The 13,237-nt window shown below is 32.3% G+C and overlaps 4 protein-coding genes across 4 annotated transcripts in view; 2 read left to right on the top strand and 2 right to left on the bottom strand.

Annotated features, from left to right (window-relative positions):
* Window positions 1–4,782, top strand: part of LOC126858944 (receptor-type guanylate cyclase Gyc76C-like) — a 68,462-nt gene extending 63,680 nt beyond the window's left edge. The window contains exons 11-20 of the mRNA XM_050609689.1: window positions 87–347; window positions 537–608; window positions 698–866; window positions 943–1,092; window positions 1,206–1,545; window positions 1,657–1,780; window positions 1,868–1,966; window positions 2,049–2,193; window positions 2,313–2,569; window positions 2,935–4,782. Of these exons, the coding sequence (XP_050465646.1) occupies window positions 87–347; window positions 537–608; window positions 698–866; window positions 943–1,092; window positions 1,206–1,545; window positions 1,657–1,780; window positions 1,868–1,966; window positions 2,049–2,193; window positions 2,313–2,569; window positions 2,935–3,816 (2,499 nt within the window). The 3' untranslated portion in view covers window positions 3,817–4,782. The remainder of the gene's footprint in view (window positions 1–86; window positions 348–536; window positions 609–697; window positions 867–942; window positions 1,093–1,205; window positions 1,546–1,656; window positions 1,781–1,867; window positions 1,967–2,048; window positions 2,194–2,312; window positions 2,570–2,934) is intronic.
* Window positions 4,783–4,835: 53 nt separating this feature from the next.
* Window positions 4,836–6,041, bottom strand: LOC126858989 (NADH dehydrogenase [ubiquinone] 1 alpha subcomplex subunit 6). Its single transcript, XM_050609803.1, has 3 exons — window positions 5,869–6,041; window positions 5,413–5,528; window positions 4,836–5,127 (listed from the first exon to the last, which is right to left on the bottom strand). The coding sequence occupies exons 1-3, from the start codon at window positions 5,990–5,992 to the stop codon at window positions 4,999–5,001; spliced, it is 369 nt and encodes a 122-aa protein (XP_050465760.1). The 5' UTR covers window positions 5,993–6,041; the 3' UTR covers window positions 4,836–4,998.
* A 95-nt stretch (window positions 6,042–6,136) lies between these two features.
* LOC126858962 (RNA-splicing ligase RtcB homolog) lies at window positions 6,137–9,648 on the top strand. Its single transcript, XM_050609744.1, has 11 exons — window positions 6,137–6,273; window positions 6,635–6,734; window positions 6,879–7,074; window positions 7,163–7,293; window positions 7,442–7,568; window positions 7,637–7,743; window positions 7,825–7,984; window positions 8,121–8,296; window positions 8,386–8,520; window positions 8,653–8,817; window positions 8,938–9,648. The coding sequence occupies exons 2-11, from the start codon at window positions 6,639–6,641 to the stop codon at window positions 9,163–9,165; spliced, it is 1,521 nt and encodes a 506-aa protein (XP_050465701.1). The 5' UTR covers window positions 6,137–6,273; window positions 6,635–6,638; the 3' UTR covers window positions 9,166–9,648.
* The window catches only part of LOC126858991 (uncharacterized), a 71,065-nt gene continuing 67,464 nt past the window's right edge, over window positions 9,637–13,237 (bottom strand). The window contains exons 121-129 of the mRNA XM_050609805.1: window positions 12,831–13,199; window positions 12,550–12,753; window positions 12,212–12,454; window positions 11,927–12,115; window positions 11,478–11,716; window positions 11,129–11,399; window positions 10,755–10,993; window positions 10,455–10,641; window positions 9,637–10,348 (exon numbers count right to left, since the gene is read on the bottom strand). Coding sequence (XP_050465762.1) covers window positions 10,110–10,348; window positions 10,455–10,641; window positions 10,755–10,993; window positions 11,129–11,399; window positions 11,478–11,716; window positions 11,927–12,115; window positions 12,212–12,454; window positions 12,550–12,753; window positions 12,831–13,199 — 2,180 coding nt within the window. The 3' untranslated portion in view covers window positions 9,637–10,109. The remainder of the gene's footprint in view (window positions 10,349–10,454; window positions 10,642–10,754; window positions 10,994–11,128; window positions 11,400–11,477; window positions 11,717–11,926; window positions 12,116–12,211; window positions 12,455–12,549; window positions 12,754–12,830; window positions 13,200–13,237) is intronic.

The raw sequence follows: 13,237 nt of genomic DNA on the forward strand, positions 1-13,237 counted from the left end.
TAGATTTGGCAAAATGTTTATTCATACATGGATACACTCTCGATACACGAATATGAACGGTAAAATAACTTTTCGAATTTTTAAAGTTAAGTTTAGTTAGTGCAATGTCCTATGAGTCGAGATGCGGCGGCCAAGTGTTTGCACAAACTGGGCATTACCATGGTGTAGTGGTACGGATAAAGGAACTGAAATTCTCGAAGAAAAAAGACATTTCACGGGACGTTATGAAGGAGATGCGCATTCTCCGTGAAATTAGACATGGTAATCTCAACTCTTTCATCGGAGCATGCGTGGAACCGATGAGGATATTGTTAATTACCGAGTATTGTGCCAAAGGAAGTCTTTATGTACGTTATAGCGTAATCACGATGATATTACCTTTTTATTCATACGATATATTATTTAAGGAAAAACGATATTTATAAGTATTATACTTCTGAAAATTTAAACTTTAAAAATTTTAAATTTAAAATAGATTCGAATTTAAAATTTAAGGTAATGAGATATTTGTGTTTATATGTCATACTCTTTTTCAGGATATCATTGAAAACGAAGATATAAAATTAGATGATATGTTCATTGCATCATTAGTTCACGATCTCATTAAGGTAGGTTTTCCTACGTTTCCTACAAGAGAAATTAAACTGTGATATTGTAAGATGATTTTAGTAGTATTCTTTATTATTCAATTAAATAGGGTATGCTGTATATTCACGAGTCATCTGTGCTAGTCTGTCATGGTAATCTAAAGTCTTCCAATTGTGTCGTGACATCCCGCTGGGTGCTTCAAGTCTGCGATTTTGGTCTTCATGATATGCGTCATTGTGCCGAATCTGATAGCATCGGTGAACATCAGTATTATCGAAGTATGCGGATATTTTTATTTTTACGCCAAATATCATATATTCCCTGTTATTTTAATCGAGTGTTTCATCCTTTCAGGCTTATTTTGGAAAGCACCCGAGCTGCTAAGAAACCCGCATGCTTCGATTAGAGGCACTCAAGAAGGAGATATTTATTCTTTTGCCATTATTCTATACGAAATGCTTGGACGAAAGGGACCATATGGAAATATAAATCTGGAACCCAAAGGTAATCATAAAAATACAAAGAAATAATATATATCTTAAAAGAGAGTAGTGAGTATTATTTGAATAAAAAACTACGATAAAAAGTAAATAAAAACTGTTCCAATAACTTGACAGAAATCATAGATCGAGTGAAAAAGTTCCCGGAAGATGGTGAACCACCATTCAGGCCTAATTTAAATATACTCTCTGAATCGAAAGCAAATTGCGCCGATTATGTCGTTGGTACTATTATGGATTGTTGGGCGGAAAGTCCGGAACTTAGACCAGATTTTAAAATGGTAAGAACCAGATTAAAGAAGATGAAAGGTGGATGTAGTCGAAATATAATGGATCAAATGATGAATATGATGGAGAAATATGCGAGTAATCTCGAAGATCTAGTCACCGAACGTACGGGACTTCTTTTGGATGAAAAAAAGAAAACCGAGGATCTACTTCACAGAATGTTACCTAAGTGAGTAAACTGACTTGTTCATCGAAATCTGCATAGTATGAAAATAAAATTTTCGCGGAGAAAGTGTGAAACAAGCAAATGTGTACATTTACAAAATATTGCTTATTTTAGGCCCGTCGCGAATTGTTTAACAAATGGTATTGGAGTAGAACCGGAAGCCTTCGATTTAGTTACGATATATTTCAGCGATATCGTCGGTTTCACAGCGATGTCAGCAGAAAGCACGCCATTTCAGGTAATTTATTTTCACACCTAAGACTCATAATTAATAAACCGAAAATCATTTTTATTTATGTAATATCAATTATGATTATATCAATAGGTTGTAAATTTCTTGAATGATCTGTATACATTGTTCGACCGTATAATTAGAGGATACGAAGTATACAAGGTAGAAACGATCGGGGATGCTTACATGGTTGTAAGTAACATTTTTAGAATTAATCGATTAATTACGAGAAACAAAATTATTTCTTAGTACTCGATACTCTTCAATCATTCAGGTTTCGGGTCTTCCAATCAGAAATGGAGATCAGCATGCTGGACAAATAGCATCGATGTCATTGGAATTACTTAATGCTGTCAAACATCACACGATACCTCATCGGCCTCAAGAAACTCTCAAGCTACGTATCGGCATTCATACCGGTAAGAAATATTAAATGTGTAAATATTATGTGTATATATCCATATATATAATATGTATAATATATATCCATATTCATATACACATTGTGATCGATAATAACATGAAAATAAAATTATAGGTCCTGTGGTAGCGGGTGTTGTTGGTTTGACAATGCCTAGATATTGTTTGTTCGGAGACACTGTCAATACTGCTTCTCGCATGGAATCTACCGGAGAACCATTACGAATACATATAAGTGAGCAATGTAAAGAGGCGTTGGATAAGATCGGAGGTTATAAGATCGAAGAGCGCGGCTTTGTTGAAATGAAAGGAAAAGGAACTGTGAAGACGTATTGGCTTACGGGAGCTACAGTGACACACAGAAAAAATATAGAGGTTTGTGAATAAAAATTTACAAAATATATATGAGATTATACTATAAAAGCATAAAATTATACATATAATAGAAATATGTTGATAAATAAGAAATGAGTTTGATAAATATAGAGATAAACTTTTCTTAGTAAACTCTTAAATTTCAATTAATTTTATATTAAATGTATGTGAAATTAACAAATTAAAAATATAATATATATTAATTTACGTTCTTGAAGACTAATGTGCGATTTTTTTAATGTTAAATAATTGCATAATTTACATTTGTACATTGAAACTGTCATCAAAGAAAAAATATGCATCAAGTTCATTTTTATTGTTCATTTCCTTTCTCTTGAAAAAATTGGATTTTTATGTCTTCATAGAACTTTAACGAGGATGAAAATCTTCCACTGCTGTTCTGCAGACCACGAAAAAGCCCAAAACTAAATCCGGACTCACGATACGCATCACTGTTAGATGGATTAGGTGCTGGAAGTCGCAGGCAATCAAATGTACCATATCCAATGGTTGATGATTCATCTTCCCAGTATGGTGGATCTAGTCCAGTTCCGCGACTATTACATACTCGCAAACTCGAAAAATCTCCCCTGCCTTTAACTGAAAGCGTTTCGAAAACTACGCTAAACAATATTTCAGTACAAGAAGAAGATGCGCAAAGACATTTCAATATCAAATCAGTCGACGATCTATTTATAGACACGGGACCGAAATTTAGAAAAAATGCACGTGCCCTGTCCACCATCGCATCCTCGTCATCAAGCGATTATCCATCTCAAACTGTCATACGTGAATCTCGTTCATTGGACCCGATTCCCACTGATATATATAACAAACGTTTCGAATCATCAAACTTTTGGAAAGAGAATGAATGCACGCAAACTGATTCGAAAATGGACATTTCAGAGAAAATGCTGAACAATAATTATCCTAATGGCAATGTGATAATGATGTCTCACACCGATAACTCGCCAAGTGAAGTAGATCCATTGTTAGATGGTGACAGTGAAGACAAAAACGAAATACGAGAGAAGCGTTCGCGGTCGCTGGATCAGGTGGTATCTGCATCTAGCATGGAAAGTGTACCTGATAAAAAGTCTTCCGCGCGAAAATTATTAGAAATTCCACCTGTTTCAACCATTATTCAGATGTTCAATGGTAATGGATTGCGGAACAGCAACCACTCTTTAAGGAGAGGAATAATACCAGGGTACGATAAGCAAAACGAGCGCGAAAGTGTGGTCTAGTATATACATTCGACAAATATATTTTTTTAAGTACGACAAACTCGATAGCAAAGAATAAAATCATGTGTAAAAACTGTGCGCTACCAGATGCATAACTATGTAAAACATATTACGTTAACGAGTCAGATACATGATTTATTGTTGCCATCTTTTTTTTTCTTTTTTCTAGCTTAGTTATGTGCAATTTATGTATATGAAAGTTACCGACATACGCATTGTATATTTTTAATATCTAGATATTTTATAATTTGTGTGTATTAAAACGTGTGCATCGAAGCGATGCAAGAAACAACTTTTACATGATTTTTACAGGATCTCTCCTGTTTTCTTCTCTTTATTAAGATTTTTAATTTTGAATTTTGTAACGAAAACAGTAAACTCTATTTTATAAAAATCATGACCAAAGTACACCACGGACATTTAGATCATCCAAGGATTCATCGTTTATGTAATAATACGAAATTTCGTAATAATACGAAAAAGGAATTAGGATGGCATTGCATATAATCGATGTCAGAATGGTTAAAAGAGGCTTTTTGTTTTATAGATAATTTCTATAGCTTTATATGAAAAAAAAAAGTATATACACACATACATACAAAAAAGATAATTATTCAAATTATGTAACAATTAAATCTGTAGAAGATTATCTAACAAATGAAAAGATTCTCAGCCGTTCCAATGTCGACTGTATATACACGCGCGCATAATCAAATATGAAGTATGAATGTATCAGTGAGACGTGTGTATATAATACATATATTAGCATATATATATCTATAGTATGTATAAGTCTATACTTGTTCATTGAAGGAAGTAAATTGTCCGTATGGCTGTGAGAAGTAAACTAGATTATACCTAAGGTGCTTAGTAATATATCATGTTGTCAAATGTATATAACTAAAAAAATAATATATCAATGTAAAAATAAAATGTAAATTAAAAGAATTATTACCTTCTATATGATTTAATTAAAGATTCAATTTCTCAAATTACTGATAATTTTTCACACACACTAATATGTTGTTAACTTTTATTTCAGATAATTACAACATAGATCGTTCATCTGTCCAAATCAGAGATGAAATCCTGATATATTTACATGTTATATACATAAATTATTGCAACCACATATTTCTATAATGCATAAAGATGCATTTTACAAATTAATGGCAGAGTAAATTAATCATGACCCCTAAGAAATTTTGACATGAAATCAGTTGGTTTTTTTTCCCATGTTTCCTTCCAATAATACATAAGTGATCCTTTAGGTTTCCAAACATTAGCTACTTCTTGCAGTTCCATTTGACCCTATTCAGATATATAACTTTATATTTAATGTGATAAGTATAAAATTTAATTATCAGTACACAGATATGAAGTACAATGACGAATATGAGTACAATTTAATATTCAATTAAATTTTTCAAATGTAGGATATAAAGTTACAGAGAGAAAAAAAAGATCTTGATAAGAATCTTGATTTCAATATAATATATGTATACATTGCATAAAAATAATTAGTGTAATATATAAGATTAGTAGTTGTGCTAACATTCATTTATAAAGATTTTTATATTTGACCTATATTCTTACCCTTATAATAAGTCGGTCTATAATCCTTAAATCAGTCACGTGAGCATGACGTTTAAATTCTTCACGTATCTTTTTCTTACATTCTGCTTCATTCTTGGGAATATCATAGCTTAGCACTATAAAAAAACAAACGTTATAGAAGTATAAAATTCCAGAATCAAATATTAATAGAGAGGAAAAAACTTTATATAAGATTATAAAAATGATTAACAAAAAGAGATGACAAGTTATATTATAAGATAGCGGCATAATATTATATGTAATGAAACAAATGTATTTATAGAATATTATAGATGCTATTAATAAGATAAATGAATACAGATATTATTAAAGATAAATACTTATGTATATATCTATATATATATATATATATATATATATATATATATCATATAGGTTAAGTATATAATAAAAGATCAAAAGCTTACACAACATATAACTATAAAAATTACGCACACGTAGTTGGCACTTGACGGATCCATGCTTTATATAATTTAAGGACTTTTAGACGTGCATCTTCTTTGTTAATGGATAAAATTGGTTTCACTTGACGAACAGCAGCCGAAGTTTGAGATGCCATTTTTATCAATGTAGTTACAATTGTAGTTCAAGCTATACTAATCTTATATTAGTACAATTGATCTAGAATAGAGGGATCTACTGTAATTAGTATCAACGCAGAGTAACGTCTTACAATCTATCAGCTGTTGTTTAGTACGTTTAGTTACATCAAACTGCTTTACCCACATTAGCTTGGTTGCAATATATTACACAATATTGCCAATTATTGCAGATTACTCCGATCTGTCAGGAAAACCGGTCGGATTTATTGCTCATTTTGGAAGAATTATTTATTTAATTGTAAGTGTCATATTAATATTGTCAAAAGAATTGTGTTTTGTCTGTACATAAAATATTTTCTTTATATAAAAAGCATGAAATTTTTTGTATTTTATGCACAGCAGTAAAAACTTAAAATAATTCCAATAACATATTATATATATAAATGTGGATATAAAAAATTTTTATTTAATTGATATATAGTAAATTACATTTATAACTAATTGATATATAGTAAATTACATTTATAAATTACATTTATTATATGTAAATATAGTTTACTTATGTATATCTTTTTTTTAACATGGCAATATTTTATTTTATGCATACATCATTATGTTTAATATATCACTTTTATATAGAATACTTATTTTATTTACAGGAAGATGGTTGTGCGACAATATCAAGAAGAACTTAAATATTTAGAAAAAATAGATGAATGTTGTTGGAGAATCAAAAAAGGCTTCCAACCTAATATGAATGTAATTTTTTTTTCTATTGCATATAATATGAAACATAGCTGCAAAATAAACAGATTGACAGATATAAATACCTCATAAAACTTAATGCTTATTATATTTATATGTATTTTATTTCATTATAATTAGAGCAAATTATAATTTAAGGTTGAAGGAGTATTTTATGTGAACAATACATTGGAACGTTTAATGTTTGATGAGTTGCGCAATGCATGTCGGCCAGGTGCAGTTGGAGGTTTCCTTCCTGGAATGAAACAGATTGCTAATGTTGCAGCTCTGCCTGGTATTGTATGGAGATCTATTGGATTACCAGATGTACATTCTGGATATGGCTTTGCTATTGGTAAAGTATTTTATGTTTAAACATTTATAATTTGGAGCAATTCTCAAATAAGCAAATGATAATGTTAAATCGATATTATTGCATCTAGGTAATATGGCAGCATTTGACATGGATGACCCAAAATCAATTGTATCACCTGGTGGTGTTGGTTTTGATATAAATTGCGGTGTTCGTCTATTGCGAACAAATTTATTTGAAAAGGACATTCTACCTGTAAAAGTAAATCTGATATTCTTTATTTACAACAATTTATTCTTACTTTGTGTATTGTAAAGTAATAATATAATGTGACATGTAATATTGCATATATGCATATATGTATATATGTATAATATTGCATATAATAATATAAAAAATTTTATCGTAGGAACAACTTGCACAAAGTATGTTTGATCATATCCCAGTTGGTGTTGGATCTAAAGGAATTATACCAATGAATGCACGAGATTTAGAGGAGGCATTAGAAATGGGAATGGATTGGTCTTTGAGGGAAGGTAAGAGAAAAAGTATCACAATGAAATTAAATATTATTATACAAATTACTGATATGAAATGTCATTAGGCTACATTTGGGCTGAAGATAAGGAACACTGTGAAGAATATGGAAGAATGCTTAACGCTGATCCATCAAAAGTATCAATGAGAGCTAAGAAACGTGGACTTCCTCAAGTATGTATTTAATAGATACTTAAAAGATTATATTGTTTTTAAATATATGTATATATATATTAAAGTTATATCTTATATCAGTTAGGTACATTAGGAGCTGGAAATCATTATGCAGAGATTCAGGTGGTAGATGAAATATATGATAAGTGGGCTGCATGTAAAATGGGTATCGAAGAAAAAGGCCAAATTTGTGTTATGATTCATTCAGGAAGCAGAGGATTTGGCCATCAAGTTGCGACAGGTTATTTTTTTACTTTTTCTATTAATATTTTTCTAGTTATATAAATTGCACATTTCTCATTTCATATAAAATATTTGACATTTAAGAATTATCGCAAAAATTATATCATTTTATATGTAATAAAATAACATTTTAGATGCACTTGTGCAAATGGAAAAGGCTATGAAGCGTGATAACATAGAAACCAATGATAGGCAGCTTGCATGTGCTCATATTAAATCTCAAGAAGGCCAAGATTACCTAAAGGCGATGGCAGCTGCTGCTAATTTTGCATGGGTTAACAGGAGTTCTATGACATTTCTTACTCGACAGGTATTAAAAAGATATATATATATATATATATACATATGAAAATAGTATTTAATAAAGAATTACGAAATATATAGTATGTTGTTTAACAGGCGTTTGCAAAACAATTCAACTCATCTCCCGATGATTTAGATATGCATGTTATTTATGATGTTTCTCACAATATTGCCAAAATAGAAGAGCACATGGTTGATGGAAAACAAAAGACACTTTTAGTTCATAGAAAAGTAAGTATTTATATAGTTACAATTGAATGATGACTTCATTTTCGTGCAGATGCAATAATAATGTAAACTGTTAAAATAAAATATGATACAGTTTGTTGTTATATACTTGATAAATAAATATTTTGCTTGAAGGGATCAACAAGAGCGTTTCCACCACATCATCCTTTGATTCCTGTGGATTATCAGTTGACAGGCCAACCAGTTTTAATTGGTGGTACTATGGGAACCTGCAGTTATGTTCTAACTGGTACAGAACAGGGTATGAAAGAAACTTTTGGATCAACGTGTCATGGTGCTGTAAGTATATGTATATCAGTTTTTGTTGTGTTGTTTTTATTAATCCAATTTTGATTTTATAAATAATATATGTAGAAAAACTGTTCTTATACAAAAAAAAATATATATATATTTTTACAGGGTCGTGCTCTTTCAAGAGCAAAATCACGTAGAAACTTGGATTATAAACAAGTTCTGGAAAAATTGGAACAGTTAGGCATATCGATTCGAGTTGCTTCACCAAAATTGGTCATGGAAGAAGCGCCGGAATCCTATAAAAATGTAACGGATGTTGTTAATACTTGTCATGCAGCTGGAATCTCCAAGAAATGCATTAAGCTTCGGCCAATTGCAGTCATTAAGGGATAATGCTCAAAAGGAGATATATTTTGATTGCTCATTGGTCGATGACCAAATAATGCAGATATGTTTGCCAAGTGATATTTATTAAAGTTATTTAATTAAAATCTCCGTTACGCGCGAATATATTAGGTAATCAATTTCACATTTTTTTGCATGAAAATATTTGTATAATATTACATTTTTGTATTAATTGTACAAAATAGTATATTGTCACGAGATAAGATCATATAAAAGTTAATATCTCTTTAATTTCCCTTTTTATTTGAAGTAATATGGCTACTTGTACACATAATAATGTAGATTTATTATGTAAAATGTATATTCGTGACCATTAAGACGCATTTTATTTTTTTATATATGCGTTACGAATGCAAACAATCATTATGAAATAAACCCAACATCACATTTATATAAATAATTGCATTTGTCATATAATAAATGTACGTATAATAAGGTAAGGAAATAAAAGTATAAAAATTTTTAAAAATATTACGTTAGCTTTTATTAGATAAAATGTACAATTATATCTATTTTCGCGATAAGAAAGCTATATTAGACTAATTCGTTGACTTTACACAGTAATTAAATTCGCAGTATTACATTTAACAAATCCTCCACGGACTAGAGAGAATAATACAGAAAAGATATATGAAGAAGAAAGGGGGGAATAATCTCATTTCTTTTTTTTAATTGCTAATAGATAATGGAAGCAAACCATCACCATAAATAGTATGTATATAAAATGACTTTATATAACAGTGATCTATCGTTTGAACCCTTAAAAGAGAATATAAAGAGATGAAATGATAGTCATTGGAGGAGTTGTATATAGAAATACAAAACCGACCAATAGGACGAATGGTCTGAAATGCATTCCATTAGGAGAAAGAAAAAATATTATAGAATTTATATTATTTATATAAAATATTAATTACTCTAAGAGACATTTCTTATGATAAATGATAGTCAGGAGATGGTTCAGCTACAGATTCAGTAGTGAACAAGGGATTTGGGAACTCTGGTGGGTGTGGCAGTGGTCCAGCAGTCTTTGGCTGACGTCGATACGCCATAAGCCAGCATGACACAGCGATAGCTACGGCAACCAGTGCCAAAAGCGCCGTAATTATCAACGCTATGATAAAGCCGACCATAGAAACACAGATATCTTCTACTCTTTGTGCTGAAGGAGCTGAAAAAGATAGCAAAAAAAAAAAAAAAAGAAAACAATATTACTTCGTTCTAATGCTCTGTCTATCTAATCGTTATTAATTCTCTACATGTTTTGTGCGCATTACCTTCAGCTGGATCTGCTGTATACCTCTCCTCTCTCCTTTCCAGAGTGAATATCAAATTTGATTGAATAGTTATTTCTTCACGAAGTTGACCTTCGAATCCATCGGATATACTTAGAGACGTGTCATTGATTTCAGAATCAACGTCTCTACGACGACGGCCAAAGGCATTGTAACCGCGACAATTCACCTAGATTAGATGGATAAAAGATAGAGATTTCATTATTTGGATATTGTTTTTCAGCTCGCACACTTGAAATGATTACAATTGAATTATATAAACTTGCGAGCGCAAATACTTACAGGCTGACAGCGTCCAAAGCACACGCGTATGTTGCACTGGAATCTTATATTGTCGCTACTGGGAAACTTGAATGCGTTAAAACTAGCCATTAATGATTGAGTATCAGGATTTTGCTCCCACTCGCCGAATATCGTAGGATCTGTCGCGCAACCGTTCTCATCCGTTACGATGTATTCGTTCTCCAAATTATCCTCCATAGTTTTAGCGACGCAATTTCGCGCAAATCCGCCATAAATAGCTGTAATTTTGCCCCATTTATATTCGTATCTTATCAAATATCTTATTATCTTAACAAGAATAGAAAGTACTTGTCAATGTAATAATAAATATAGAAAGCCGCACATTCATATTAAATATGAATTTCGATACTCACTTGAAGGTTGAACTTCTACTTGGAGCATTAAATTGTCTCCAATCTCGGCCGAATTAATTTCATTTCCATTCTGTGCAACTATTTTCATTATACATATAGGTGGTGGACCAGTGTTAGCGATTGTTCCAGCAGTCGTCAACATGGACACATTAAAACCGAGGGTAACGTTTTGTTCTCCAGTCTGGTATATACATTTGATATGATAGGCCTGTGCTTTGTAAGTCATCAACTTGGGATGTTTTTGTATGACGAGTACGAAGCTAGCTTGTCCCTAGAAAATGAATACAAAGATTACGGCAAACATCTTTCGATGCAACAAACAATTATGATACAATGCTAGTTAACTTACATTTACGTGTATAAGTCCACAATTACCAAATGCAACTTTGAATGTTTCTGTCTTATATTCAGTCTCAGCTGGTATCGAGACAACCCGCCTGCACTGTTCGTCTTTGCTGCGTCCTTTAACATACAATACCCCATCGAAATCTTGATCTTGCAGATGTATTACGACTTGTACTCCATCCGACAAGCAGCTCACATCCATATCTGGCCTAGGGAAGTCTGTTCGGCCATCCTTTCTATCGTCTGAAAAAAAAAAGATGTAAAAGATGTTAAAATGATTTTTCAAACGTTATCACATTGACTACTAATTTGTCATTATTATGACAAAAATGCTGTGCTCGAGAAAAGAAACTATCAAAAAGCTTATATATATCAAATTTAAATAAATATTTTTATTTAAGTAAATATTTTTGTAGATTAATGAATATTTTTTTTTATAAATTCTTTACGTACAGCATTGTGTATACGGATTGCCTAAATAACCATTGACGCAGATGCAGATAGCTTGATGTCTAGTAGCGTTGCAAAGTGCGTGTACGCCACATTGTTGCTTCTTGCAGGGATCTTGGCAAGTTCGGGTAGTTTTATCGCAGTATCTGTCATCGGTGCAATCATCGTTACGAGTGCACTCTATTATTTCAACTGAAATTTATCGCAATGCATATTAATTATAAATGATATGGAGAACATTTCTTAATCAATATTTAAATATAAAAAATATAAACAACTTATTCTTACTCTGTCGGCAGTATCCACTGGCATCTATCCTATATCCGTACTGCGTTGGACACACGCAACGACCGTATTCGTCTATGCTGAAACCTTTTTCCAGATCGCATACACAATAGCCTTCTTCGTTTATCACCATGTTAGACTGTTTGCGACAAGGTATGCACTCGTCGTTTTCATCTTTACCGAAACCAAGTGGACAAACGCAGTTGCCGTATTCATCGCGAATCTGACCTTTCGGACATACGTTCGCTAAAAAGAACAATTTGGAATTAATAATATCTTGTTTTGAATATTAATTTATAGTTTAATATATGTGTATGTTTTTAATAATTTTTGATAATTACACAACGGATCACAGCGGACAACTGCATTTCCGCGATATCCTGGAAGACATTCGCATATCATGGTCCTAATTGGACTGGTGTCCAGGACTTTGCACTCGGCGTTAATACCGCAGGGTTTAATCTTGGTACATGGATTGATACATTGTCCGTTGAAGCACGCGATCTGAGACGGGCATTCATTATCCGCTTTGCATTTTTCTTTGACTGGCAAAAGACGCGAGAGATTAAAATCAGAATATCAATCTTCTATCTGTAAAAATATAAAAATTTCTTTTCTTTACCTCTTGCACATCCTGATTTAACATCGCCGACGTAGCCGGGCGGACATGCACATTCCACAACGTGATTGTAAACGTTACAGTCCATATTGCCGGTGCACGGACTTTGCGTGCAAGGATTCTCGCAACGATTGTTGATGCAGGCCCTGTTCGTCGGGCAGTCCGAATTACTCTTGCATCCTAGCAGCACGCAGGAAACCCTCGGATTACCGCCGAAACCAGGTGGACACTCGCAGATGGCCTTGTGATTTATACCATGACATATCGCGTTCTTACCGCAGGAGACCAAGGATGGCGAACATGTCGGCACGCAGTTGCGTTGGATACACGCGTGCGAACCGCTACAATCGCCGTCCGTTCTACATCCTGCAACTAAATTTCAGAAGCATATTGTACAATAAACATCGACA

The sequence above is a fragment of the Cataglyphis hispanica genome, chromosome 2, assembly GCF_021464435.1.
Source record: "Cataglyphis hispanica isolate Lineage 1 chromosome 2, ULB_Chis1_1.0, whole genome shotgun sequence".
Taxonomy (NCBI): Eukaryota; Metazoa; Arthropoda; class Insecta; order Hymenoptera; family Formicidae; genus Cataglyphis; species Cataglyphis hispanica.

What these genes read in the sequence shown, in the direction of transcription:
- LOC126858962 (XM_050609744.1), top strand. Translation starts at nt 6,639, where the DNA reads ATGGTTGTGCGACAATATCAAGAAGAACTTAAATATTTAGAAAAAATA. An exon ending in GCTTCCAACCTAATATGAAT is followed by an intron (nt 6,735 to 6,878) that starts GTAATTTTTTTT and finishes TTATAATTTAAG; the next exon opens with GTTGAAGGAGTATTTTATGT. An exon ending in TGACATTTCTTACTCGACAG is followed by an intron (nt 8,297 to 8,385) that starts GTATTAAAAAGA and finishes GTTGTTTAACAG; the next exon opens with GCGTTTGCAAAACAATTCAA.
- LOC126858989 (XM_050609803.1), bottom strand. Translation starts at nt 5,992, where the DNA reads ATGGCATCTCAAACTTCGGCTGCTGTTCGTCAAGTGAAACCAATTTTA. An exon ending in CCGTCAAGTGCCAACTACGT is followed by an intron (nt 5,529 to 5,868) that starts GTGCGTAATTTT and finishes GTTTTTTTATAG; the next exon opens with TGCTAAGCTATGATATTCCC. An exon ending in TAGACCGACTTATTATAAGG is followed by an intron (nt 5,128 to 5,412) that starts GTAAGAATATAG and finishes ATATCTGAATAG; the next exon opens with GGTCAAATGGAACTGCAAGA.